The sequence below is a fragment of the Bemisia tabaci genome, chromosome 9 (genome assembly GCF_918797505.1).
Source record: "Bemisia tabaci chromosome 9, PGI_BMITA_v3".
Taxonomy (NCBI): Eukaryota; Metazoa; Arthropoda; class Insecta; order Hemiptera; family Aleyrodidae; genus Bemisia; species Bemisia tabaci.
The window spans coordinates 9,254,020-9,280,718 of NC_092801.1; the positions used below are offsets into that span (position 1 = coordinate 9,254,020).

A 26,699-nucleotide genomic window follows, 5' to 3' on the forward strand; every position below is an offset into this window, starting at 1 on the left:
TCACTGGAGGGTAACAACCTTTTATTCTGACAAATATTTGGAAAATTTATAAATGTTTCATTCATGACATAACCGACTGAAAATTGGAAGTAACCAGGAAAGAACGTATCACGAAGGTAAAACAAGTGCAAAGTTTCTGTACGGTGAATTCATAGCTTTAACTGAAAATAAACCAATGATTGATTTTCAAAAAACCAAGTTCAAGGCATTCAGTTGAAAATAGGGCTTCACAGTTTAACACTGAACATTAAATGTCGGAGTGTCGTTGAGTTCAATGGCACAATAAATGAAAATCATGTGCTTCTGACAAAAGCAAAATAAATTTGATGGATACAATAAGATGTTGTGACTTGCATCGTTGATTGGAATAGGAAGAACCAAAATTCCATACCAGAAAAGTATGAGGTCACCTCAACAAATTCACTCAATGTTTAATTTGTTTTTAACCATAAGTTATGATAAAATTGAGCACTATTCAGACTTTCTATATTGAGTTTATTAGACTTTTTGCGTGGCACAGGTAGGAAGAATTAAAGAACCAATATTTTGCCTAGGGTCGTGGCAGAATTGGAATGAAGAATGTTGCTCCATGTTTGATGGCAGGTAATGACATAGTTAGTAAAATTTTCAGGGAGTCTTCGGAGTTTTGGACGCTGATGAAAGTTCAAAACACATAACTTGGATTCCGACTCAGTAGATTTACCAACCTAATTCACTTCTTCAGAAACTAAGTAATCGTGACTATAATCTGAAATTTTGTCTTACTATCCCTCGTGTAGCAAAGTCTGAACTTTCAACAGCGATACCCAAACCGCATTAGAACATCAGCATGCTGAAAATATGCTGGCAATGAACAATCGATCGTGAGGCGACACCTCCCCTCGACAAATATCGATTGTGCCTCATGCATCTCAACGGAGGAAAACTGCAGTATTAAGGAAGAACGCCGTATGAACCTTCAGGCGTTGCCAGACTTCCATTGATAAAACACTAATTTCCTGGTAAACTTATGAATATTTATCCTCCAATTTTCCAGATAATTTTTCTCGTAATTTCACCGAAAAGTCCTAAGAATCTCAAAAGAAAACATTCACAACTTTCCTATAAAATGAACATTTTATCGGTGGAAATCTGGCAACTCTCGGATATTCATACGGCGTTCTTCCTTAGCACTGCAAAAAACCAGTGTTGCCAATTGGAGATTTTACTTTGTCTCAGGATTTTTGCGCGACATGAAAAAGATCTATCGCCTAACGACGTCATTATCGTTTCCATCGACGATCCCGGATGGAACATGGACAGGGGCCTTGGCGGAGGAGCCTAACCTCCTACTTAAAGGAAGTTGGTACTCTTTAATTGGGTAATTGTTATTGTAAGGGCGGGGCTCCCCGTCAAAAGGGGCGTCCCTCTTAGTCAGAGCCACGTAGGGCTGTGGGACGTAGCCAACATAGGGAGGCAAGGCACGGAAGATGGGGTTGGGCACGAAGGCGGGGCGCCGAATGCGAGAGGTGCGGGCAAGGGTTGAGCGCCCTCGGGGACGGCCACGGGTTGGGCGCCTGGGAACTGGGCGCCGAATCTGACTGCAGCGATATCGGGGTTGGCGACGGGCTGGACGGGCGCGCTGTCAGCGGGGGCGGCTCCTGAGACTTGTTCGCCGAAGTTGACGGCCACGCTGTCGGGCGAGCCGGGAGCGGGCGCCCCGGATTTGGTGAGGTCGTTGGGTTGGTCGGCGGGCGCCTCCTGGGGTTCGGCGGCCTCTGGGGCGGCGGGAGCTTCGGGGGCGGCGGCGGGGGCCTCGGGGGCGGCCTTTTCTGGAGCGGCGGCTTCGGGTGCAGCGGGGTCTCAGGTGCGGCAGCTTCTGGTTGTGATTCACCTGTTGACGAGATAAATAAGAAATTGTGTTATTTAGGCATGAATTTAATTACGAACTGAAAGAAAATACTGAACGTGTGGCTTGAATTTTAAGTAGCAAAGTGGTAATATACCCAGATAAGACATAATATGTTTACAATATTGGGAAACTATTGCCGGTATTGTCGCAATATTTACACAATACTGACAATATTTTGATAATATTTTAATCAAAATTATTCTTTTAAAAATATATAAAGAATCTTTATTTAGTATTCTTAAAAATAATATGTTCGCCCGAAATATTATAAAAATATTTTCACCGTATTGGCACAGTATTTCACAGTATTTTAAAGAATTGGCACAGTATTTATGCCAAAAGGAAATATGGTGTACACTTTTAACATTGGCTCAATATTTAACCAATATTAGCCCAGTGTTTGCATAAATATCCAAACAATATTATTTAAATATTAGCTAAATATTTCTGTCTTATCTGGGAGACGTATTTCTGCAGAGAAAAAAACCTCGTGCGTGGGACCCGAAGTTTAGGTCGTATGGATCTCTGAAGTTTTAGGATTGAGCATCTAAACACTTTAGGTTTAGCTGTCGAGGTTCGGATCAAACATCTGAAACTTCAGTTCTTACATTTGAAGTTCCTCAGATGTGAGAACCGAAGTTTTTCGGATGTGAGAACCGGAGTTTTTCGGATGTGAAAACCGAAGTACTTCAGATGTAAAAACTGAAGTTTCAGATGTGTGATCCGAACCTCAGCAGCTGGATCTAAAGTGTTCAGATGCTCAATCCGAAAACTTCAGAGATCTACATGACCTAAACTTCGGGTCCCACGCACGAAGTTTTTTTCTCCGTGTAGATTAAAAAGTCTGATCTCAAATGAGTATCAGTGCAAAACTGAGGGGACGCATTGGACTGGCGCAGCAAGTGCATCAATATTATATTGAGAGAACAATGCCGCCGAACTGACAATTTTGGCAAATATAAGTTTGCGAATTTGCCAAATTCTATAGTACAGACTGATTATTTCAGGGTTTTCTTTCCAATCTTTTAGGTGTGCGCTTCAATGACGCTGTAATGTATGAAACAATCACTGGTAAAAAAAAACCTCTTGGACCAATGCCGCGTTGCATTGACTTAAGAGTGCAGTTTCTTGTCACCGGCAGTGGCGTGGCGTGAATTGCGATATATCGATTGCTATGCCATTTAAACCTATGGTAAAGAATCGATTATTAAGGTGTTCGCTGGCGAACACCCTGTTTATCGATCCTTTTCCATAGGTTTAAGGGGCATAACAATCTATATATCGCAAAGCACGCCACGCCACTGGTCGCCGGATTCAAGAGTCTTGAACTCTTGTTTCAAGCGGTTTTTTCATTGATTCAAGCGAATTTTGCATTGATTCAATTCAAAATCCGCTTGAAAGAAGAGTCCACACTCTTAAATCCGGCGATAAGAAACTGCACTCTTTAACCAAGAGGTTTTTTTTTTACCAGTGATTGCAAATACATCCTTAAAATTACAAATATGGCGAAGTTTTCACTTCATTCTGTATTCAGTTTGCAGGTAGGCGGTATTGTTCGCAAGCCATCGATATGCACCGACGAGTGTAATCTGCTGATGAGGCCTAAAGAGACACATGGTTGTTCAGCAGGACACATTATTCATCCCCAGATGTTTCAGTCACCTACGGCCTTGGTTGATTTAACCGAACATTGCGTCGATCAACCAAGTCTCTTCGGTTGATCTGACCGAAAGTCGCTCAAAGTGACCCAAAGTCAACAATCGGAAACTTTTAACAGTGTAAGTAACGTGTATTCTGCCGTGCTAAAGAAGAACCCCGTATGAAAATTCGAGAGTTGTCAAATTTCCCTTGATAAAACATGTATTTTGGATGACATTCGCGCACATTTTTCTTTGAAATTATCACATATTTTAGTTCAAATTGCGTACAAAATTGTCTGAAAATTTTGGGAAAAAAGATTGACCATTATCCCGGTAAATTCGGTCTTTATCGAGGGAATTGTGGCAACGTCTGAAGGTTCATATAGCCAGTGGCGTGGCGTGCTTTGCGATATGTCGCTTGATCTACCATTTAAACCTACGAAAAACGATCGAGTATCAAGGAGTTCTCTACGAACACCTTAGTAATCGATTCTTTACCATTGCTGTAATGGGATAATTATCGACATTCGATTATCACGCCACGCCACTGGTTCACACGGCAAAATTGTCTGAAAATTTTGGAAAAAACATTCACAATTTCCCTAGTAATGTAAGTTTTTATCGGAGGAAACTTGGCAACGCCTGAAAGCTCATACGGCGCACGGTGGATCGAGTCGATAGGAGAGGTCGGACAGAATTTGGAAACTTTAAACGCTCATAACTCCGTTTATACACATCTTTGAGGTTTTAAAAGCGGTTCCATTGGTTTCCTCGTGAAATTTCCTCCTAGATGCACCCATAGAAGTTGAAAATGTGACGAAATAAACATCAAAATTTGCAATTTTAATCAAAAATTTCATGTCCGACCTCTCTAATTGACTCGCTCCACTGTGCGGCGTTCTTCCTTAGCACGGCAGTATCGCAGTCAAACTGCTTCTAGTTCACGCCGTCCATTACCTTCAGATTTGGTTTCCTCCTCGGGTTTGGCTTCTCCTTCGGACTTGGTTTCCTCAGCGGGTTCCTGGGGTTGTTCCTCGGCGGGCTCTTCGGGGTGTTCGGCAGCCTGCTTCTCGGCCTCCTTGAGAGCCTTCTCGGCGTCCTCGAAGGCCTTCTTGTGGTCCTCCTTGGCCTTCTGGACCTCGGGCGTGTCCTGGACCGGCTCAGGGAGAGGCGCGGCGGGGACGGCGATTGGCTGCGGGGCGACTGGGAGGGGCACCACCGGCGCGGGAGGGGCGACGGGGAGGTTGGAGGCGGCCACGCGGAAACCGTTCACGTCGTCCGAGACGTAGTTCACGGCCTGCACTAGCCCGTTGGCGTCGATGTAGGAGTAGCCGCCGGAGGTCACGCCGGCCCAGTCTTTGTTCTCAACCTGGAACATGGAAAGGAGGGGATCCTGTGAGACGTGTAAGAGCAAAAAGACAAAAAGGCCTCTACGGGTCGATTATTGAAATTGATAGACAAAGCAATAGACAAAGAAAACATGGGGTGTATGCAGCTATCCTATCGGTTGAAATGGGTGGCTCCTATAGACTAGGAGAGAAAATTATTGACTAACTATCGGGGCCCTCGAGGGTTGCCGTTACTCAGTCTGTTACCTACCTTCCTTGGCCATTGCAGCCACCCGCTTCCACCAATAGGATCCCTCCATATCTCATTTGTCTTTTTTGCTTATAGCTTTGTCTATCAATTTCAATAATCGGCCCGCTGGAAATTGATACACAAAGCTATAGACAAAGAAAACGTAGGGAGTATGGAGCAATGGAGATTTTGCATGTGTGAGGGATTTGCGATTTGACAATTGATTCTCATGTAAAATTTCGCGAGAAACACGATGGTGCCACTGGTTTTTTCTGAAATCAACTTCCATGCTCAAAAAAGCTCTCAAGTTGAGGCCAAAATGCAAAGATAGGGAGCAAATACATTGACAGGGCTGCCACTTTATTTGGGGACTCCAAACCTGAAAACACGGCAGCCTTGTCAATGTATTTTCTCCCTATCTTCGCATGGAGAGTTTGTCTTGATGTAGAGGTGGACTCTCAGGGTAGGGTGGGATATCCCCTCCATATTGGCCTCAACGTGAGAGCTTTTTATGAGCTTGGGAGTTGATTTCTGGGAAAACTAGTGGCACCTTCGTGTTTCTTGCGATTTTTTACAGAAGAATCAACAGTCAAATCGTAAATTCCTCACACATGCAACATCTCCATTGATAGACAAAGCTATGGACAAAGTAAAAAGATTTAAATTGGTTAAGGAATATGTTGACGGAACTTTCCCTGTACATTACTTTCAATTCGCTACTCCAGTTGTTGAAGGTGTAGCTTTAGCTAGGCTTGCAATGTTCCCCTCTTTTTCAAATAATAGGAGCTCACTTTCGATCGGAAAATTTGAGCAAGAAACGCGAGAAATATTCATTTCACGAAAATCTATCGACTCAAACGGAAATCCCTCTCGTTGTCCCATACTCCGTGTCTCCTACACCATACGCGAGGCGGCAGGCTCAGAGTATCACTTTAAGTGGCGCGCAGCAGAGACGTAGCACCCCTTGTTGCAACTTCGTCTTAAGACCTTAAATTTCCTGAGGAAAATCACGGTAAAATCGGCGGATTGTCACATAAAATTGGCATCCCTGAGCGAGTCACCACTCGGCGAGACTCAAGGAAAATCCGCGCGGGAAAACTAAGTTGCCTTTATCAAATGCTTCTTGACGCGAGGCTTTGATTTATGAGACCTCCCGAATTCCCGAAAGGGGGTGACGGTGGGGGAAGGGAGGTTGGGGATGTTTGGGGAGGTAGGGGGGGCGAGGGGAGGGAAGCCAGACTGAAGGAGTCCTCAACTCGAGAAACATTCAGTCAGCAATTTTTTTTTTCGGTGCTTTACTTTCGCCCGCCTCTACTTTCCTCATTCGTTCTGTGTGAAGCAGGGTTGCCAGACTGGAAAAATTGGTCTGGATTCTGCGGATTTTAGAGTGGTCATTGTTGTAAGATATCTTGGTATTCCTAGTAACAAGTACCGTGAAACAGAATTTTTCAAAACTCTCGAAGCAACTTTCGAAATGTATGTTTCAGATAACTCTTTTCGGATATGTTTCTGAGCAAACTTAGGATGTAGAGATACTTCTGTAAAATTGTACGTGGAAAATTTTTCAGGACTTCTTTTGAAATCCCTGTATTTTTGGTCGAAATAAAATATTTATCTATCTAACTTAGCGTTTAGTAAAATTTTCGCACAAGTCTCTTGAAAAAACTAATACATTTTTTAATTTTTTTTAAAAAAGAAAAAACAGAGGTGCAATAGAAATAATAGAAAGCGCCAACCATGCATTTAAAAAAACCAGGTTTGAGTTAAACCAACCCAACGATCTCATTTGTACCATTGGAGCAAAGATCGTTTCTCCTTTAAAAATAGACGTGAGTTAATTGATAGAGATCATCATACTCAGTGCAGTAGTAGTAGAATTTGTTTATTTTATTGGGAAGCAGTAGCAACTTTGGTCATTCATACCTCTGCAATTAAATTACATATTTTGTGATAAAATGGGTAAATCATGTTGCAGAAAAAAATACATTTGTAGGGGGAACGTCTAATATAGAGGATGGTGGAAAAATATGATTCACAAAAGTATGACGATATAATGCTTGATATTGGGGAAAACTTTTTCATAATGGATTTCAAGTGTTTGGAAGGGGTGGGGGAGGGATTTACATTTTAGATTGTGGAACGCATGAATTCAAGAAATTTAACAGGATGGGTTTTACACACAAAGTACAAGAAGAAACGCAATCAATGTATGGGGTTAAATCCTGCTCAGAGGGATGAGATTCCAGGGAGTGACCTGATCTTGGCAATTCTACAAAAAGGTCAAAGTAAGTGTGGGAATCATCATCTTAAGGATGAGGAATTTCTTCGAGTCAAGAGATTCTAATATTAAGTAAAAGGTACCGATCATAAACATTTAAACAACCAAGTTCACTCTTTATATTTTTCGATCCACGTAAATTCATTTTTCAAATCAGGAAAATTTCATTTTTTGAACTTCCGCGTTTATCAGAGTCAATTTCATCCGCACTTAACACGTTCCTTGATATTCTTTGAATTTTCCCGGACATTCAGGCAACGTTGCCTGAAAACATGTATTTAACGTCAGTCCGAGGAAGTGAGACGCGAGAGTATTCCATAAATTTTTATAAGCTTTGAACGAGTTAGAGTTGAAAATTACCCTCCGCCGAAAGAACGCGAAACTTTTTTCCCTAACTCGAGGGTTGATGACTCGCTTTCTGCCCCATATACAGTCATGAGCATAATTCAATACATTTCTCTCATGTCATTTAGGGTGGTTGAAATAACAGTTAATGCCGGGATACATACAAATGAGGTCATGAGGGGTTGAGATTCACGAATTATCTAATTAATTCGATGTAAAATTTTGCGAGGGGCACTATGTGGCATTAATTATTGTTTTATTGATTTAAAAAAAAAAACTAGATTTAGTAGATGTAACGTTCAATCGTTTTCTATTAAAATGTTTTTTCAAAACAACGTTTTCTGGAAATAACGTTCATCTAGTCAAGCCCCAGTCTGTTGTTTCTCTATGTAACGCTTTCCAAAGAAAAACGTTTTAATTTTTTATCCCCTTTCGAAAATGTTTTCGCGAGATGTGATTGTATTAGAATATTGAACCAAGAATATAAACGAAACAGCTAAAAAAAGGTTATTTTCTGAAAATTCCCAGCAGAATGCGAAGAATACTCAATGCTTCTCAAAATCAATGCAGAAGTCGGACAAACTTAAAAATTTCTGTCTAAAGATTAAACACGTGATGAGTGCAAGAAAAGAGACCGGAGACAAATTTTTCCGGCGGCCGATTTTAATCAGGTTTCGTTAAAAACTCAGATAGAACTAGTATTTTCGACGAACAATCCTTTTTAGTTTCCTGGAACACGATCTGATAGTTTTGCTCGGATAACGTAGATACGGGACAAAAAGCGTATTTTAGTGGGACGAGTCGATAGTGTAATTGGCAGCAGGGCCGGATGAAGGGGGTGGCCACATGGGCCGCAGCCCATGGCGGCAAATCTGGGGGGCGGCAAATTTTGCAATTTTTCTTAAATGTAGGTATTAAAAAAATCGGATTTAGAAAAAAAAAATTACAAACGAGAAAAAGCTACAAAATTTCTCATTTCCTGAGAGTATAGTAATTTCTAATTTTGTCTACTTTCACTGATACAAGAGATAGCACCTTTAATTAGTCGAGTTAAGAGAGAAACCAAACACACAATTTGGCCTGGAACGGCGCGACTTAGGGAGAAATGATGACGAGGACTTGAGATGAAAAGAAGGAGCCCTCGGCGCGGCAATCGGCATGTAACACATATTAGCGCCTACAAGACTGTGCGAATACTGCACGCATTGCATCAAACACAGTGCGGTTATTGTGGTCAGCGTGAAACGCATAGCGCCTACAAGACTGCGTGAATACTTCACGCATTGCGCCAAACACGGTGCGGTCGGCGCGGCGCGGCGGCGGAAGTTAAAATCATTAAACCAAGTTGTGTGTTTGTTCTTTCATAATTTGTTCGTTCATTTCTTATGAATGGAAGGCCTTTACGAGGCCATCACGAGAGTATCTTAGTGGAAGTTTCGAAAGTTCTGTACATTTCTCCCTTTCTACACGGGTGAAAACATTACCTTTTGGTTTGAAATTTGCCCTATCTTTTCTCAGCCTTCTGTTTTATTTAAGCCTTTGTCTTTTCTGATTCATTAGTTCTTTATTCTAGTGAAGTTCAATTTATCAGTGCTTAATTTCTAACATCAAATTTTCTGTAAAAATGTTAAACTTTATCGTTGTCTAGTTTTGCACTTAAAAAATAGTAAAAAGTTACAGTTGAGATTGGTAAACACTGGAAAAAAAAACACATCGGATCTAGAGTCTAGACTCTTGGAAACATTGACAAGAAAAAATACTCTTGATTCAATCGGATTTTGCTTAAATCAAAACAAAATTCGCTGAAATTAAGAGGCTTGGTTCTTGATTTAAGCTAGATTCTGATTGAATCAAGAGTACTTTTTCTTGTTGATGTTTTTAAGAGTCTGGACTCTAGATCCAATGTGGTTTTTTTCCAGTGGGTGGTTATGTAGTCAACTATGCGCTCTAATAATGCATACTTTCTTCAAGACAACAATTTTACGGACGAAGGTGATCAGCTAGACTGCCCGAATCGCGGACTGACAGAGTATGGGAGTAAGGTTATCGATGCTAAACATCGCGTGAACAGCGGATCTCCCCTAATACACTTATCTGATGACAAATTGCATCTCTTGCACTGTATGCAGCCGTGACAGCGAAGAGAGCAGTAAGGTCATCTCTGTATGAGCCACGGTTAGCACATGCCTTTATGTGTCTCGAGGTTCATCCCAGCATGCACTTATTGCTCCCTGCGCTTTCACAGCGGTGCATGCTGCCGACGGACGGGAAAAAGGTAAGTCAGTCTCATCATCCATCATATATTGTTCCGGGCGCAACGTTGCCAGCTTTCTCGCGCTCTTATTCGATTGCAGATCAAAATGTGACGTGAATGAGCTAGGGTGTTTGTGTGTTTTTTTCTCTTTTGCAAATGGATCGACTCAAAAGTTTACAATATAGTTTAAGTTGCTCACAAACAAAGGCGGATCCAGCAATTTGGCTACTCCAAGATATTTAATGATTCTTGGTGCGTGAATTCAAACCGCCCGCTCATGAAAACTCAATGATCTACGCGGTTCACATCGCGCGCTAAACGTTATCATGACAGTCTTTGTGATATAAAAGTCTGGCAACCTCTATCTTGACACTTTGGCTCAGCTACAGCAAATTACTTGCAGTTTAAAAAACACATGGTGGGTAATGAACATTGCTCGATTGAGAAGCTTGCTGAAATCGTTGTAGTGCGCGATTTGACTCACGTAGAGCTTTGAGTTTCTTGTGAGCGGGCAGTTCAAATTCCTCGTAACCAATGTGAAATAAAAATGTTAATAACTCCGTTAGGAGTTGGTGTCAGTAATTTTCGTTGCGCGAATCGTATCCCACGTAAAATTCTGGTTAAGATACATGTATCGCAGAATGCTTAAATTCGTACCATGTCTAGTGGTCCATTAGATCATAACACAAAAGAGAAAAACAAAAGATGATATTATAGTAGTAAGATCCTGTCTGAAAAAGATGCCTCGTAAACTCCCTCCCGACTAAGTTCAAAAGTTGGCAACGTTTCAAACATGGTTCCCTCCCGGGTGCTGACGAATTGATTGATGGACAAACGATGGACCTCACGGCTAAAACAATTTTGAACCAATTTGGATGCAACCGTCGGAATAGACAGTTCACGACCCCATGAGCACACGTTGAAATCGAAAATACCCGGCACAACGTTGCCGTTTTGCGTTAAAAATCAACCAATTGTTTTCTTCATACCAAAACTCCGAACATTAATATAAATCACGTTAGTTTAGGCAACCTCAAATCGAAGAGCAGATTTGTTTCGGACCTGAGTCAATATGATTTCCCGTGATTTTGACTGCAAAGGCAAGCGTACGCTCTGTTAACGGTGTGAATTAATGCATCGCATCACCAGTTGAAAATGACTACTCGAGATTGGTTTCGACAAATATGATCAATATTTGCCAATATCGTTTCATTCGGTGCATTCGAAACACAAATAAATTCAACAAGAGGCGAACTGACAAAACATGAATGAGCAGAGCCGTAGTCAAATGGTGAGGGGGAGGGGAGGCCTCCAGGGGGGCGTAATTCCCGTGACCTGGCATTTGTCCTTAAAGATAGCTGTGACGATACTCAGGAATTTTTTGCTGTAGGTCATTGCGGATCCAGCAAATTGGCAACATTGTTTTTCTCCATTTAAAACAATGGGAATGTATCGATTCTTGGAGGGGCCAGGTGATCTGACAAGAATCGATTATTTAACGTAAGTTTAAATGGAGAAAATCCGGCATTGTCTAATTAACAGGTCCTCTTCTGCTTCAGGTACATCTCCCGTTTTGCAAAAATTTGTTTCTCTTTGAACAGCAAGCGGCAAGCGGTTATTAAAAAATCTCAAATTAACTTTTTTAGGCATTGCTTCGGTATTACTTGGAGTAACTAGAAGTTATTGAAGTAGTACGTACTTCTAGTGGGTAGAATTTATTATAAGTAGTCTGTTTTTCCATGACGAGGGATTTTACTTTTTGAGGCACATCATAAAACTAGAAAATCTTATTGTGAGGAAGTAGTATGATCATTTTATCTGATAAGATTACATTTTTATGGTGTTTCACGGCTTTTTTTCGCTAGACGTATAGTTAAACAAAACTGAAAACTAAAATTTAATAACACACGTATTAAAAGTAATAGCCTCCATAACCATATCATTTACTTTAGGGATTCGAAAGATTAGAAGATAAGTTCACCGCTCACGGGAAGGGAAGTGATCTGATCATGGATTTTCCGAAGCAGACATGATCTAGTTTAAGTCTGTGGATTGAGTGGATTGCATCTTGCAAAAAGGAATCAAGAGTATTCAAATGTTGCTAAGATTGTCCAAATGTTTTTACCTTGCAATATAAACTGATCATCTGAACAAGGTTCATCTCTTCTCTCAATAGGTAATCTATAAATGGGCCTGTTGCAAACTTTTGCTAGAGCAAAACTAAGAGTTGTTTCTTACAGATAATGCCCTAAAAATCACGATGAGCGCATCGGCAAAGTCTGAAATTCACTCATAACTTCACAATCTGCGTAAGAAATTTGCGGTTTTTTGAGCTTCCCGCTTCGAAAACGATACTACGGTACAGGTGAACATTTTGTTAGAGGAGTCGTTCCATTGGCGGCAATACTCATCATGGCCGACGCCAGTCCGCCAAAACACGTGTGATGGGACGAGATAACACTTGAACAGGATTAAACCATATAACAATCGGCGTGTTTACGTTCATATTTTCCTCGCCCGCCTTAATTGACCTTGAACTCTCCTCGAATTACGCGAGGAACTGCGCAAGCGTCGGCCATGATGAATATTGCCGACGATGGAGCGACTCCTCTAACAAAATGTTCACCTGTGCAGTGGTATCGTTTTTGAAGCGGGAAGCTCAAAATAACGCAATTTTCTTACGCAGATTGTGAATTTATGAGTGCATTTCAGACTTTGCCGATGCGCTCATCGTGATTTTTGAGGCATTATCTATAAGAAACAACTCTTCATTCTGCACTAGCAAAAGTTTGCAACAGGCCCATTCAAGAAGAAAATTACGTTTGTAAATGTCAATTTTTGCATGATTTCAGAATTTTTATTTCAAAGAATGTAGATTGCACAATCTTAGGTACATTGGTATACTCTTGGTTCCATTTCGCAAAATCCAGTCCAATTTTACGAAGAAACTCAATGGAAAAACAGGTCAAAGCGGCGAGTACTTTCGGGCAAATCGGTTGGTCTATTGGTAAATGAATCTGGAGTGACCCAAGTGATAAGCGAATTAAATATTCTAGTTTTCAATGCTTCGTTGAAATAAAAAGCGCCTACATACTGATGTGATGCACCAATACATGCATCGTAGCAGAAATTAGTTACAACGACTCAGCAAGATTGGCAGAAGCAGGGCACTGACTAAGTAGAAAGACTCGGTAAACTTTATTGAGGAGGACTATACAAAGATTATCAGAACTATTTTCGAAACTGCTCACATCAATAGAAAGCTTGATTTTGTTAGGCAGTCAGTTTTACTCAAATCACTGATAAACTGAAAGGTGTGGGAGGTAAGCATAACATTAAGCATATGACAAGTAATTTATCAACCGTGCAATCGAAAATACTGGTAATACCTATGTCTGAGATAAATACTTTGGCAAGATTTTGGGAACCCTGGTAAAAATTGGCAGTAGAATCTGTGTTCCAAAATACCATAGACCTGCAGCCGGCTGTAAGATTTCCAATAGCTTCTATAGCCGGCTACACAATTTCTTATCGCATTTTACAGCCGATGGTGATCAAGCAACAGCCAAGCGATAAAGTGTATGCTAAACGTTGCTAATTACGGATGCTAGGACTTCGTGAGTTTTTGGACTACTGCTCTCTTTTCGGGCCGTAGTATCTTGATTTATTTTGCGAGGAAAGCTCCGTACTTTTGATAGATGCCTGCCATTCCCAATATATTAGAGCGCCTTCAGTTTCGTATGATACTGTGCAATACCTCTGGTGTGAAATAGTTGCTTCAAGCGCCGTGGCACGCTGCGGCGCGACAGGCGGGAAGCCAGCGCGATACGCGCATTGGCGCCCACAAACCTAACAGGGATACTTCACGCGTTGCGCAATGCGTGAAGTATCCCTGTTAGGTTTGTAGGCGCCAGTGCGTCGCCGCTCCGCTTTGTGTTAGGCTCTAATATTTATCTGGCGGAGTCAGCGTTATTCAACTCATGATTTTGAAATGTTTGCACATCCTGTATGGATTATTCTCATTTTAATTGATGAAAACAAATATGCATTAAAGGAAAATATTATGTGTCTTTTGTAAATATTAAGGTGGTTCCGTATCAAACTTAATTATTTCCAAAGCACACGAATTTCTGCACAATTTCTTATAGCCTTTTATAATCTATGGCGAAAAAGCAACAGCCAGTCGATAAAGTGTAAAGCCCGGCGATAGGAACTATAACCCGGCTGCATAATCTTTTATCGCTTCGTATAGCCCGGCCGTATGATTTTCTCCGCATTCTACAGCCAGCTGTATGACTTATTGTAGCCTTCTTTAGCCGGCTATAAGAATTCCTATGGTATTTTGAAACGCAGCTCCTATCGCCAATTTTTACCGGGGAATGTTTCTTTTCCCATAGGATTCAACCGCCTCAGAAGGATATTGTGGAAGCAAAACTAGCCATATCCCATATCGGACATTCAAGGCTAGTTACCACTCATTTGAGGAGAAAAGCAGTCACTTCCATGGATTGAATATTATCGAGAAAAGTGTTTGTATTTGGTCTCTTTAACATGCAGTTTACAGGAATTTGTTCGACATCTTAACCAGGGTGTCGACTCAAATTTAATTTTGAATTTTCCCTAAAATTTTTCCCCGATTTTTCCTGATATTTTAGACGAGATTCTCTGATTTTTCGCGCAAAAAATTGGCACGCGTTTGATTCAAACCAATTAACATATTTAATGACTCGAATCGAATGTTCAAAAAATGCTTGAAGCACTCATAATTTCGTAATTCACGATCAATTTTCCTGATATTGTCCAGATAACATCGAATTTCTTTATATTTTTTGGTATTTACGAACGTTAGACACCTTGTGGATGTTTGTTAACTTCCAATGTAGATTTAATATAAGAAAGTATAATTTATTCGTCAATATTTCAACCACAACGGACCAATTTGAGGAAAATATCGTGTGTTTGTAGGGTCCAAACCAGCGGCGAGGCGTGAATGATCGATTATCCAGTGGCGTGGCGTGCTTTGCGATATATCGATTGATCTACCATTGAAACCTATGGGAAAGGATCGACTATTTGGGTGTTCGCAGCGGACACCCTAATAATCGATTCTTTACCACAATTCAAATGGAGAGATATCGATAATCGATCATTCACGCCTCGCCCCTGCGATTATCAATATTTCCCCATTTGAAGCTATGGTTTATAAGATATGTTTGATGCTCCGCAGCTCGTGACATGATATATAATAGCAAAGTTAGCGCTATCATTATCCCAAGTTAAAGGGGAATTTTAGGGAAATTTTTTACGAGTCTTTTTCTCTGAAAAATGTAAGGACCCAAAATCCCTCTTTAACTTCAGATACCTATATTTTTAAGACCATGGATGAATTTAGCACTGAGAATGAAGGGGCCTAGTTATTTTACACGAGTAATGATCCATAACTGAAAAAACTACAAATTTTCCCCAAAAATCGGCGGGGGCATAGCTTTTTTAGCGGGCACCTTTTAAAGAAACTTTACAGGAGAAAAATGTCACATTTTTACCCATAGAATGTGCTCTTATAGTTTGGCGATTTAACCTATCATCCTGTACCATCCAGACAGTGAAAGATGGAGGTAGGTCTGACGAGATCGTGCCTTTTTGCGGCTAGTCAACGTCCGAATGGCTGAAGCATCACCTCGTCAACGGCCATACTACGTTGAAAGCACCGGTTCTCGTCCGATCACCGAAGTTAAGCAACGTCGGGCGTAGTTAGTACTTAGATGGGAGACCGCTTGGGAACACTGCGTGCTGTTGACTTTTTTATTTCGCTGTGAAATATGTATCATTGGCGAAAATACGAGGACTAGATTGCAGGTCGGACCTCACCACAACTATACAAATACAATTGAAACAGCGGATACCAAGGCTAATTTTCACGTAGATACCACCAAAACGGTTCGGCTGAAAACTCAGCCTTCCTCAGTTGAATGAAGACAGTAAAAAATTGTAAAAATCTAAAAACGTAGTGATTGGCTTTACCTTTCAGCGCAAGAGAAATGCTGTTATGCACAATGTTGCGCACAAATATTCTTATATACAAGATTTTCCTCGCTTTGAAAGGTGCAGCTGAGTACTACGTTTTTAGATTTTTACAATTCTTTACTGTTGATATCCAACTGAGGAATGCTAAGTTTTCAGCCGAAACGTTTTGGTGGTATATTTACGTGAAAATTAGCTTTGTTACCCGCTATTTGATTTGTTATCATTGTCAATTTTGCGGTGTTAAGGGAGAACGTCGTATAAACATTCGAGAGTTGCCAAAATTCCTTCAATAACATGTTTATTTTTGAGTACAGGTAAGAATTGGGGGAAATAAGAAATTTTCGGGGACTTTAGGTTAAATTGCAAACAAAAAAATCTGAAAAATCGGGAGGAAAATATTAATGAGTTTACTCGGAAATTCGTATGTTTTATCAAAGGAAATTTGGCAACTCCTGAAGGTTCATGCGGCGTTTTTCCTTAGCACGGCAGAATTATTAAGGTGTTCTCTTTTTATCGATCCTTTTCCATAGGTTAATATCGCCGCCCTCCTGACGTGAGGGTTGTTTTGCAAGCAAACATCTACAGAGGAATTACCAAGAATAATTCCAGTTAATCCACCTATAGTGAATAAAAATAAGAATCCTGTAAATCAAAGACCGAGAGGACTGAATTTATTAGACTTTATCCCACCCAAAGTAGCAAGCCAACTGAAAATTTTAATTCCTGTGGGAACAGCAATAATTATAGTAGCTGAAGTGAAATAAGCTCGAGTATCTACATCTATCCCAACTGTAAATATATGATGACCTCAAAGAATACTACACTGGGCGATGAACCCTGTCGTGCATATAAATCAATGCTTTCCTGGGCTCATCTCTAGGTGTACGCCCTTATGTCAGCCAAGCGACGTTATGACACATCAATCGACTCACCTTGCTGGAATGCTCGTTGCTGTAGCCGTAGGAGTACTGGCCGAGCTCATCCTGGGAGTGATATTGACTCCGGATGGAGTGAAGCAGGGGCAGGGGTACAATCGCGGCTGGGGCCGGCTGCGCCAACAACGGCGGGTACCCCAAAATCGGGTTTCCTTCGGTGGGTGCCAAAACGGCCAAAGCGCACAGTGCTACCTGCAAACAAACAAAATAGATCAGTGGAAGCGATATCGCACGAGATTTCACTCAAGATTCGTTTTTATTTTCTTCTTCTGTTTTTTTTTGTGTGTGTGTGCCGCACTAGGTAGTTTTACACTGAAAAAAAAAAATCTCGGTGTATTTACTAAGAAAAGGGTAAAATTACCAAGAATTCAGGGTTCTATTTGATCCCAGTTTTTTCTTGGTAAAATTACCATTTATGGAATTGTTTTCCATTTGAAAAATAAAGTATGAACAGTGGCGTGGCGTGAATTGCGATGTATCGATTGTCATGCCATTTAAATCTATGGTAAAGAATCGATTATGAAGCTATTTGCTGCGAACACCCTCTTTATCGATCCTTTTCCTTAGGTTTAAATGGTATAACAATCGATATATTGCAAAGCACGCCACGCCTTTGAGTATGACAGGAAGTCTACAACGTCGCAAATCGAGATACTTGTCTCAATATGCCTTTTAAGGTCCAGTTACACGATCAAATTGAGCCATCAAATTGGGCCCCTCATTGGTCGCATCCTCACCTCAGGTCTTTTTCCACCAATCAGAGCTTCAATTTTATGGCTCATTTTGACCGTGTAACTGGACCATGAGAGAATCTCTGAAGTTACGCCCATCATTACCGCAGCCCGTGGCTTTCACTCATCGCCGAATTAAATACTTTTTCTTGTCGTCAGGAAGGATTGCCGACATTCTCGCAATCGCGAGGATAAAAATAGGAATAAACGTCCGATTTAAAAAAAAAAAAATTCAGATCTCGCGTCTCGATAAACTGGGGAACATTCCATGATTCTTAGGTTTTCCCGAGCGATGACCCTAACTCCACGAGGGCATTGACAGGCGCGGACGATCGGAAAGGCGTGAACCAGTTTTGAATGAAAATGCCCGCGCTAAAAATAACCAGGAATCGAGATGGAATCATCGCCAAAACCAGTTCTAATTGGACGTATTTCGGCCAAATGGAACAAAGTGTATTATACGTGAACCCTGTCATGCATATGTTCTTATGGGTCTCAGGGCTCATGTCTTAATGCATATAATTCCGTTTGGCTGAAATACGTCCGATTGAGAGAGAATAATCCTAATACAGGCGAAGAATGTCTCTGCGACGCAGCGGAATGGTGTTTTGCGTCGCGTTCTACGTCGCGAAGACGAGGGTAAAACCCCTCTCGGACAAAATCAGATAGAAGAAACAATCGGTAAATGTAGTATTGGCCGATTCAGTATGAGTTTAGTATGGTGGTCTATGAAGAGGTCAAGTAACAATAAATGGATGCGTTTTCACAATATATGGAATCGTGGAGATTCATATTTTGCTTAAAGAAATACTAAATATAAATTAGGGGCTTAAGGGACAAGACTCATAAGTGCAGTTTTTAAAAAAAAACTGAGGTATCAACACTGGAAAAAAAACACATTGGATCTAGAGCCCAGACTCTTGAAAATATTGACAAGAAGAAGGACTCTTGATTTAATCAGATTTAAGCTTAAATCGAAAGGAAATCTGCTCAAATTAAGAGGCTTTGTTCTTGATTTGAGCTTAAATCTGATTGAATCAAGAGTATTTTTTCTTGTCGATGTTTTTAAGAGTCTGAACTCCAAATCCAATGTGCTTTTTTTCCAGTGAATGATTTCAAGTAAAACCAGTCTTAACGCAAATTCTGCGAAAAATTTGCTCCCAAATTCAAATTTTTAAGCATCAAAAAGTCAGTTTGAACTTTCTATCTGCCATATGGTCCATAAGGATCCCTGCAATTTCGCAACTTCAAACACGTATTTCTCGAAACAGCAAAAACTAGACTTACGCGCCTTGTCCTCCAAGTCCCTCAAATGAACAGTGAGAAAACTGACACGATCGATTTCCTTTAAAATCAACAATTTTCTGGGGAAAAAGCAAAAGTGTTTTACTCCTCCTGGCATTTTTCTCGGATGAAGATGCAGGGTGTTCACGACACTACCCCTATGCTACCAATAGATATATCTTCCGCTAAATGCAATAAACATTTGATTTGTCATAAAACTTTCATACAAATTACGATGGCCCATTTTAATCTTGAAATCACATTTTATGTGAGAAAATAGCGTTTATAATTTACTCAAGGGGGTGAATCCCCTGACCGCTCTACGGTCCAACCCCCCCGAGGCGCTTTTAAGACACGTTAAATATCAACGAAATCTAGAAAAAAACAGGGAAATCACCTGGTGAAAATGAGTTCTACGAGGAGAAACCAAAAGAAGTCAGGGAAGTCGCGAACCATCTCCGAAATGCGGAACGTTGTGGATTTAGAGAGAATCAACCAATATTTGAGAAAAAGCCGAACAACCAGTATTCCATCCATCCCTTTTCAAATTTCAAATTTTCAAGTGGCTTGAACTTCCATTTTAGTGAATTACAGGATGTGACGGATATTTTAGGGGACCACTCCACGAAAGTCTTACTACTCTTTATACCCGGATACACTAAAAAACGAGTGGATATTTGGGGGTTTTTGAGGGGGGGGGGGGAAGATTATCTAACTGTCAATAGACTCTCAAATCTTATCGCTGCTGTTTTAGTATATCCAAAAAGGATATGCGCTTGTAGAAAAAAGATCTGCGAACTGTAGGTGGAAATTACTAAATTACTGTTTGCTTCATTCCCTTCGAAATGCTCTGGATCAGTGGCGTGGCGTGCTTTGTAATAAATCGATTGATCTGCCATTCAAACCTATGGAAAAGGATCATAGACAGGGTGTTTGCATCCAACACCTTAGCAATCGATTCTGTACCACAGCTTCAAATTAGGAAATGTCGATAATGGATCACTCACGCCTCGCCACTGCTCTAACAAGGGGAACTTACGGACCTGCCGCCTCCGATTGGGCTGAATTTTTTTTTACAGACTCTATGGACCAATTCTAGAGGTCAATTTGAGCCGTTTTCCGAATGCGCAATAGGAAGGGCGTAAAAAATTCCCAAAAGTTGCGTTTTCGGCGTGTGATTTGGTCGTGCGGCGCGTGGCAACACTGAAGCAGCCTCTAGTACCGCTTTATCGGCCTGAAGGTTTCAGCGGAGTCCGGAGCCCTACTGCACGCGTACTGGTTCCACGATAGTGATGTCCCGGGTTCGATCCTCGACTTTTTATTTTCCGCATGATCACGTAACATTTTATTTTTAATTCTTCATCCGCATTTATAAATCAAGCAGTTCCGATCACTATCCCCTCCCTCCCTCATTTTACGTACATTTTCCCCCGATATTTATTCACATTGGCCACATATAATCGTATGAAACTTCATTGATATAAATTAATGAATTAAAAAGCAAAAGAAAACCTTATTTGTTACTACATTATCTCCCAATGTTTTCCTGGAAAAATATGTAATGTGTAAATAAATCGAAGAGCAACCCCAAACCCATGTGCATGCAAGGGTCACCAAGGAACACATTATTTTAGCCCTTTGCTTTTTAATTCATTAATTTATATCAATGAAGTTTCATACGATTATACGTGGCCAATGTGAATAAATATCGGGGGAAAATGTACGTAAAATGAGGGAGGGGGGGATAGTGATCGGAACTGCTTGATTTATAAATGCGGATGAAGAATTAAAAATAAAATGTTACGTGATCATGCGGAAAACAAAAAGTCGAGGATCGAACCCGGGACATCATTATCATGGAACCAGTACGTGTGCAGTAGGGCTCCGGACTCCACAGAAACCTTTAGACCGATAAAGCGGTACTAGAGGCTGCTTCAGTGTTGCCACGCGCCGCACGACCAAATCACACGCCGAAAACGCAACTTTTGGGAATTTTTTACGCCCTTCCTATGGCGCATTCGGGAAAACGGCTCAAATTGACCTCTAGAATTGGTCCATAGAGTCTGTAAAAAAAAATTCAGCCCAATCGGAGGCGGCAGGTCCGTAAGTTCCCCTTGTAAATTTCTTGAAAAATGCAAGTTCCTTCCAGGATTGACCATTGATTGACTAGGAAAAAACGTTAATTTTGAAAAATCTCTACATTTCTGTGACGCAGCGCACTTGAATTTTCACATTCTCTAGTTGAAAGATCCATTCATCTGTACTGCCCCACTATGGAAGAATCCCTATGAACATGCAGGATTTGCCAAATTTCCTTCGATAAAATGATTATTTTTGCGGAACGTTGTGATTATTATTCCTTGAATTTTTCAGCAGCTTTGAGTAAAATTGCGTACAAAATTGTCTGAGAATTTTGAAAAAAAAAATATTCACAATGGAAATGTTGCATGTGTGAGAAATTTGCGATTTGACTGTTGAACCTTATGTAAAAGTTTGCGAGAAACACGATGTGGCCACCGGTTTTCTCTGAAATCAACTCCCAAGCTCAAAAAAAGCTCTCAAGTTGAGGCCAAAATGGCCGGGGATGTCCCACGCTATTCTGAGAGTCCACCTCTACATCAAGACAAACTCTCCATGCAAAGATAGGGAGCAAATACATTGACAGGGCTGCCACTTTATTTGAGGACTCTAAAACTTAAAACACGGCATCACTGCTAATGTATTTGTTCCCTATCTTTCCATGGAGAGTTTTTCATGATGTAGAGGTGGACTCTCAGGATAGCGTGGGATATTCCCTCCATTTTGGCCTCAACTTGAGAGCTGTTTTTGAGCTTCGGAGTTGATTTCAGAGAAAACCAGTAGCACCATCGTGTTTCTCGCGAACTTTTACATGAGAATCAACAGTCAAGTCGCAAATTCCTCACACATGCAACATATCCATTTTCCCAGTAAATTCGGTTTTTATCGAAGGAAATTTGGCAGCACCTGAAGGTTCATACTTCGTTTTTCCTTAGCACGGCAGAATTATCCCGTACACGGTTCGCGGAGAGACCGATCAAATTACGAGGAGGTAGATCACGAACACATGCACAACCACAAAGCGCAACGCAGGGGAAAATCGAAGCGAACGATCACAACGAAAAACGGCGGAAACAGAGAATACACATAGAGGAGTAAGTACACAAGTATTAACAGTAACATGGACACGAACAACTGGACGTCCATCCAGGAGACAAGCGGCTGATAGGATTAATTGAATCGGTCGTTAATTAGAACAATTTACTCAATCCTGCCATTTTCCACGTGAGATCACCCGGATTGCATTTTGCATAAAGGAATCAAGAGCAATCCAATGTTGCTAAGATTGCGCAACTTACATTCCTTGCAGTAAAATTACTGAAATCCTGCCAAACATCGAATTTACAGGGTGGTTTTCATCTTGAAATTATAGTTCATTGGGATTACGTGTCAATTCCCCGCAGATTATTGCCCCATGAAACAAACTGGAATTTCATTGTTCCGCAAGATGCGGGGCATTGCAATAAAACTTATGGTGCGGGGCAATGAAACAAAATGTTTGCAATCCCCCGCAGGAATGAAATAAAATTGTTTCAAAGCCCCGCACCAAGAATTGTAGAATTTTATTCCCCCGCAGATTATGTTATTGACTTTTGATAACCTCACCTGGTAAAAAAAAAACATCGAAGTCAGCGAAAAATTCCTAATGCCATTTTTCATCACTAAACTAGTTACATTTGACAGCCCTCCCTCTTATAATTGGTTGATATCTCATCAGTATATTTTAGTTTATTATATTAGTTAGTTATTATATTAGTTGCATTTCTCCGCGCAACAGCAACAGGCTGAGTTTCACGGGGCAATAATCTGCGGGGCATTGCTGTGACACCCAACTTGCATTCCTTGCAATAAAATTACTGAAATCCTGCCAAAAATCGAATTTACAGGGTGATTTTCATCTTGAAATTATGGTTTATTGGGAGAAAGACAAACTTGTTTAGATGATCAGTTTATATTTGCGAGGTAAAAAAATGGCACAATCAGAGCAACATAGGAATGCTCTTGGTTCCTTTTGGCAAAATGCACTCCACCTCATCTCGTCTGAAAGACGGTATACAAAGCCTTTATATGTAAAAACAGAGGATGTCGCATTTTATGTTTCGAAAAAACTCGTATTCAATGTTTTCAAATATGATGAAAATTTTATGAAATTTCGCATACTCACTTGCGGTAAAATTTAATTAATTAACAATCCATTGCTTTTTCACCGCAAGTGAGTATGCGAAATTTTATGAAATTTTCATCATATTTGAAAACATTGAATATGGGTTTTTCGAAACACTTTTGAAACACACACACACAAGACTTTTATAAAATTTGTATCATAATTGGATTGAATTTTGCAAAAAGGAACCAAGAGTATTCCAATGTTGCTAGGATTGTGCAACTTACATTCTTTGCGATACAATTACTGAAATCACGCAAAAAATTAAATTTACATAGGTAATTTTCGTCATAAATTTATAGTTTATTGAGAGTAAAGATGAATTTTGTTGGATGATTTTGTTTAGTGTAGTAGTTCATAGTTGCAAGGTAAACGAAGCTGCATAATCTTAGCGACATTGGATTGCTTTTGGTTCCTTTTTGCAAAATGCACTCCACCTCATCTCGTCTGAAAGACGGTATACGAAGCTTTTATATGTAAAAACAGAGGATGTTGCGTTTTTAAGTTTCAAAAAAACCGTATTCAATGTTTTCAATTATATAAAAATTGTATAAAATTTCGCGTACTCACGTGTGGTAAAATTTAGTTAATTAATAATGCATTGCTTTTTTACCGCAAGTGAGTACATTAAAATTTATAATCAGACTACATTTTGCAATAAGGAACTATAAATTCCAGCCCAGTTCAAAAACAACGCATGTGCCATTAGTTTCCCTATGCACATACGTGTTTTTTCAGAAGAGCCAGATTGCAAAATGCAGTCCAATTGGATCACATTTTGCAAAAAGGAACCGAGAGTATTCCTATGTTTCTAGAGTTGTGCAACTCACGTGGTTGCAATAAAATTACTGAAATCATGAAAAAATTAATTTTACAGCGGTAACTTTCATCTTGACTTTATAGTTCATTGGGAGTAAGTAAGGATTAAACTTGTTTGAAAAATCAATATACATTTTTAGGATAGAAAACTTTGCATGATCTTAGTGACATGGGATTGCGCTTGGTTCCTTTTGGCAAAATGCATTTCGGTACTGCGACACTCTTGAAGATTAGCGGATTCTAAAAAAGCGTTATCCCTGAAAATGGCAGATGTTCGATAACAGCTACTATACTTAATATTTAAAATGCTGCATTTAATGATTCACACGAAATTGCGAAAATACTACAATCGTGTGCGACACTTTGGTATGAGTTTAACGCACCGCAATTAAAAAGCGTTGTTGTCAAATCGCAGCCTCATGAACTCAGTTCTTGTCAAACCACGAGAAGGAATTGCGATACGAAGTTGAGATATGGCAACATCATTGATTAAATGGTGTGATTGACGATTTACCGAGTGACGTACTGAAAGCGCTTGATGGCACGTTAATAACAACATTATGCAGCATTGGTGCCTGGTGGTCCTTGGTGGAACAGGCATACCGCGAATTGTTGGTAGTAGTGAAATTATTGTTGTGGTTCCCGAACATTCAGTCGCCTCATGTTCCGAAATTTTGAGAGTCCTTCTCTCATCTAAGTCCTAAAAGTTCTAGTTTACGAACTACCTGATATAGCTAATAATATGCGGTATGTAGCCTGTTTTACTCGCGCAAAATTTAGCAAAAAAAGGAATTGAGCGATGAACAAAAAGAAAGTTAGAGCTCTTCAAGATATATTTTCAGAATATCAAATTAATTTTGATAGTACCCCCAAATAATTGCAATATCACCTCCCATTAATTGTGATTGTACCCCAATATATTCGGTTACTAACCCGAGAATTAGTATCCCAACTAATGGAAAAGGCAATATCATCCAACAAATTTAGGTAGTACCACAATTTGAGGGGATAGTCCTTGACACTTTCTTTTCCGGGGGAAAAGTCGCAATTTTGAAATGAGTGGCTTGGGTGGAAGGCGCATACGAGCAGTTTTTGCTATTTTCAGAAGTATGCTTTTGAAGTTTCGAAATTATATGTATAACCTAATGGAGGAAAGAAAGTTCAAACTGACTTTTTGATACTCAAAAATTTGACTTTGAGAGCGAATTTTTCCTAGTTCATACTCCACGACTAGTTTTATTTAAGATCATTATTACCTCAATTTTTTTTCAAGACCTGCACTTGTGCACCTTGTCCTTTAATCTCCTTATATGCAGTTACGTTCTTTTGTGAGGGGAACGACAAAATAGTCGTTTTTTTTTTAAAGATAAATAATTTTAAAAATTAAAAAAAAAAAAAAAAAAATCTTCCACTAACACAGAATCTATTGGGCCGAGTTTATCAAAAAGGAGGTAACCCACATTTTCGAAAAAATTGGGTTAAGAATATTTTTGCGTTTCATTTGTCGTATATTTTCTCCTGCCAAAACTGAAAGTTTAATTTTTTTTTTATGAAAAGAGAGTTAAATGAGGGAAGGTTAAGAGAGGTATTTTTTTAGATTTTTTCTACATAGTTTTATGCAGGAATAAAACTTCAAATCCCTTTTTCCCAGTTTCAACTTACAGTGGGTTCACTGGAAAAAAACACATTGGATCTAGAGTCCAGACTCTTGAAAACATTGACAAGAAAAAGGACTCTTGATTCAATCAGATTTAAGCTTAAATCAAAAGGAAATCCGCTTAAATTAAGAGGCTTGGTTCTTGATTTAAGCTTAAATCTGATTGGATCAAGAGTATTTTTTCTTGTCGATGTTTTTAAGAGTCCAGACTCTAGATCCAATGTGTTTTATTTTTCCAGTGTTGGTTCCTTTTCGATGAACTCGGTTCATTTTCGCCATTATAATTCGACTTTTTTCCGCTGGAACTATGCACAAAAAAGAAGAAAACAATTTCTTACCAATCCAATCATGTTGAACTTTTTCACAGCCACGGACTAACACAGGGAGTGTAAAAGGCGCAGACTTTATAGCACAACGACGCACAACGCTACAACACTAGGGCAACGCCCGGACCGGACTACGAAGGAAAACGCGGAGCTGGGATGATATTCCCCGGGGCCTCCTGATCAGGACCTAGGGTTCCAGGAAACTAACAAAGAGCACCAAGACCAAGAACCAAGCGTCCGATGGTATTGGGTGTCTGCCTACGGACCCGTGGATCCCCCGCCGTGCCAGGTTCCCCCCGGCTTGCATCTTATTAACTCGGGGAGCCGGGAGTCTCTTGCCCGGAGCGGCAACGTCGGGAAAAACAGCGTTGTCGAATTTACATCTTGGAGGGTGAAGATGAAAGTCCAGGGTGCCTCTGCCGTGCTGAGGAAGAACGCCGTATGAACCTTCAGGCGTTGCCAAATCTTCTTTGATAAAACCTTTTCCTGGTAAACTTTTGATTATGTTTCTCCCAATTTTTCTGATAATTTTGCTCGCAATTCTACCAAAAAGTCCGGAAAATTTCAAGGAAAAATATTCATAACTTTTCTCAAAAATGAACATTTTATCGAAGGAAATTTGACAACTCTCGAATGTTCATATGGCGTTCTTCCTTAGCACAGTAGAGTGGTTCGAGTAAATTAGAGAGGTCGG

The 26,699-nt window shown here is 40.2% G+C and overlaps 1 protein-coding gene and 1 non-coding gene across 2 annotated transcripts; one reads left to right on the plus strand and one right to left on the minus strand.

The window, feature by feature from the left end:
• LOC109030916 (uncharacterized) lies at window positions 1–26,229 on the minus strand. The gene is made up of 4 exons (XM_019042140.2): window positions 26,018–26,229; window positions 16,943–17,137; window positions 4,489–4,900; window positions 1–1,873 (listed from the first exon to the last, which is right to left on the minus strand). Exons 1-4 carry the CDS (start codon window positions 26,027–26,029, stop codon window positions 1,410–1,412), a joined length of 1,083 nt encoding a protein of 360 aa, XP_018897685.2. The 5' UTR covers window positions 26,030–26,229; the 3' UTR covers window positions 1–1,409.
• On the plus strand, window positions 15,667–15,785 carry LOC140225547 (5S ribosomal RNA). The gene has a single exon (XR_011900593.1). It is a non-coding gene; the product is annotated as a 5S ribosomal RNA (ribosomal RNA).
• Window positions 26,230–26,699: the final 470 nt, after the last annotated feature.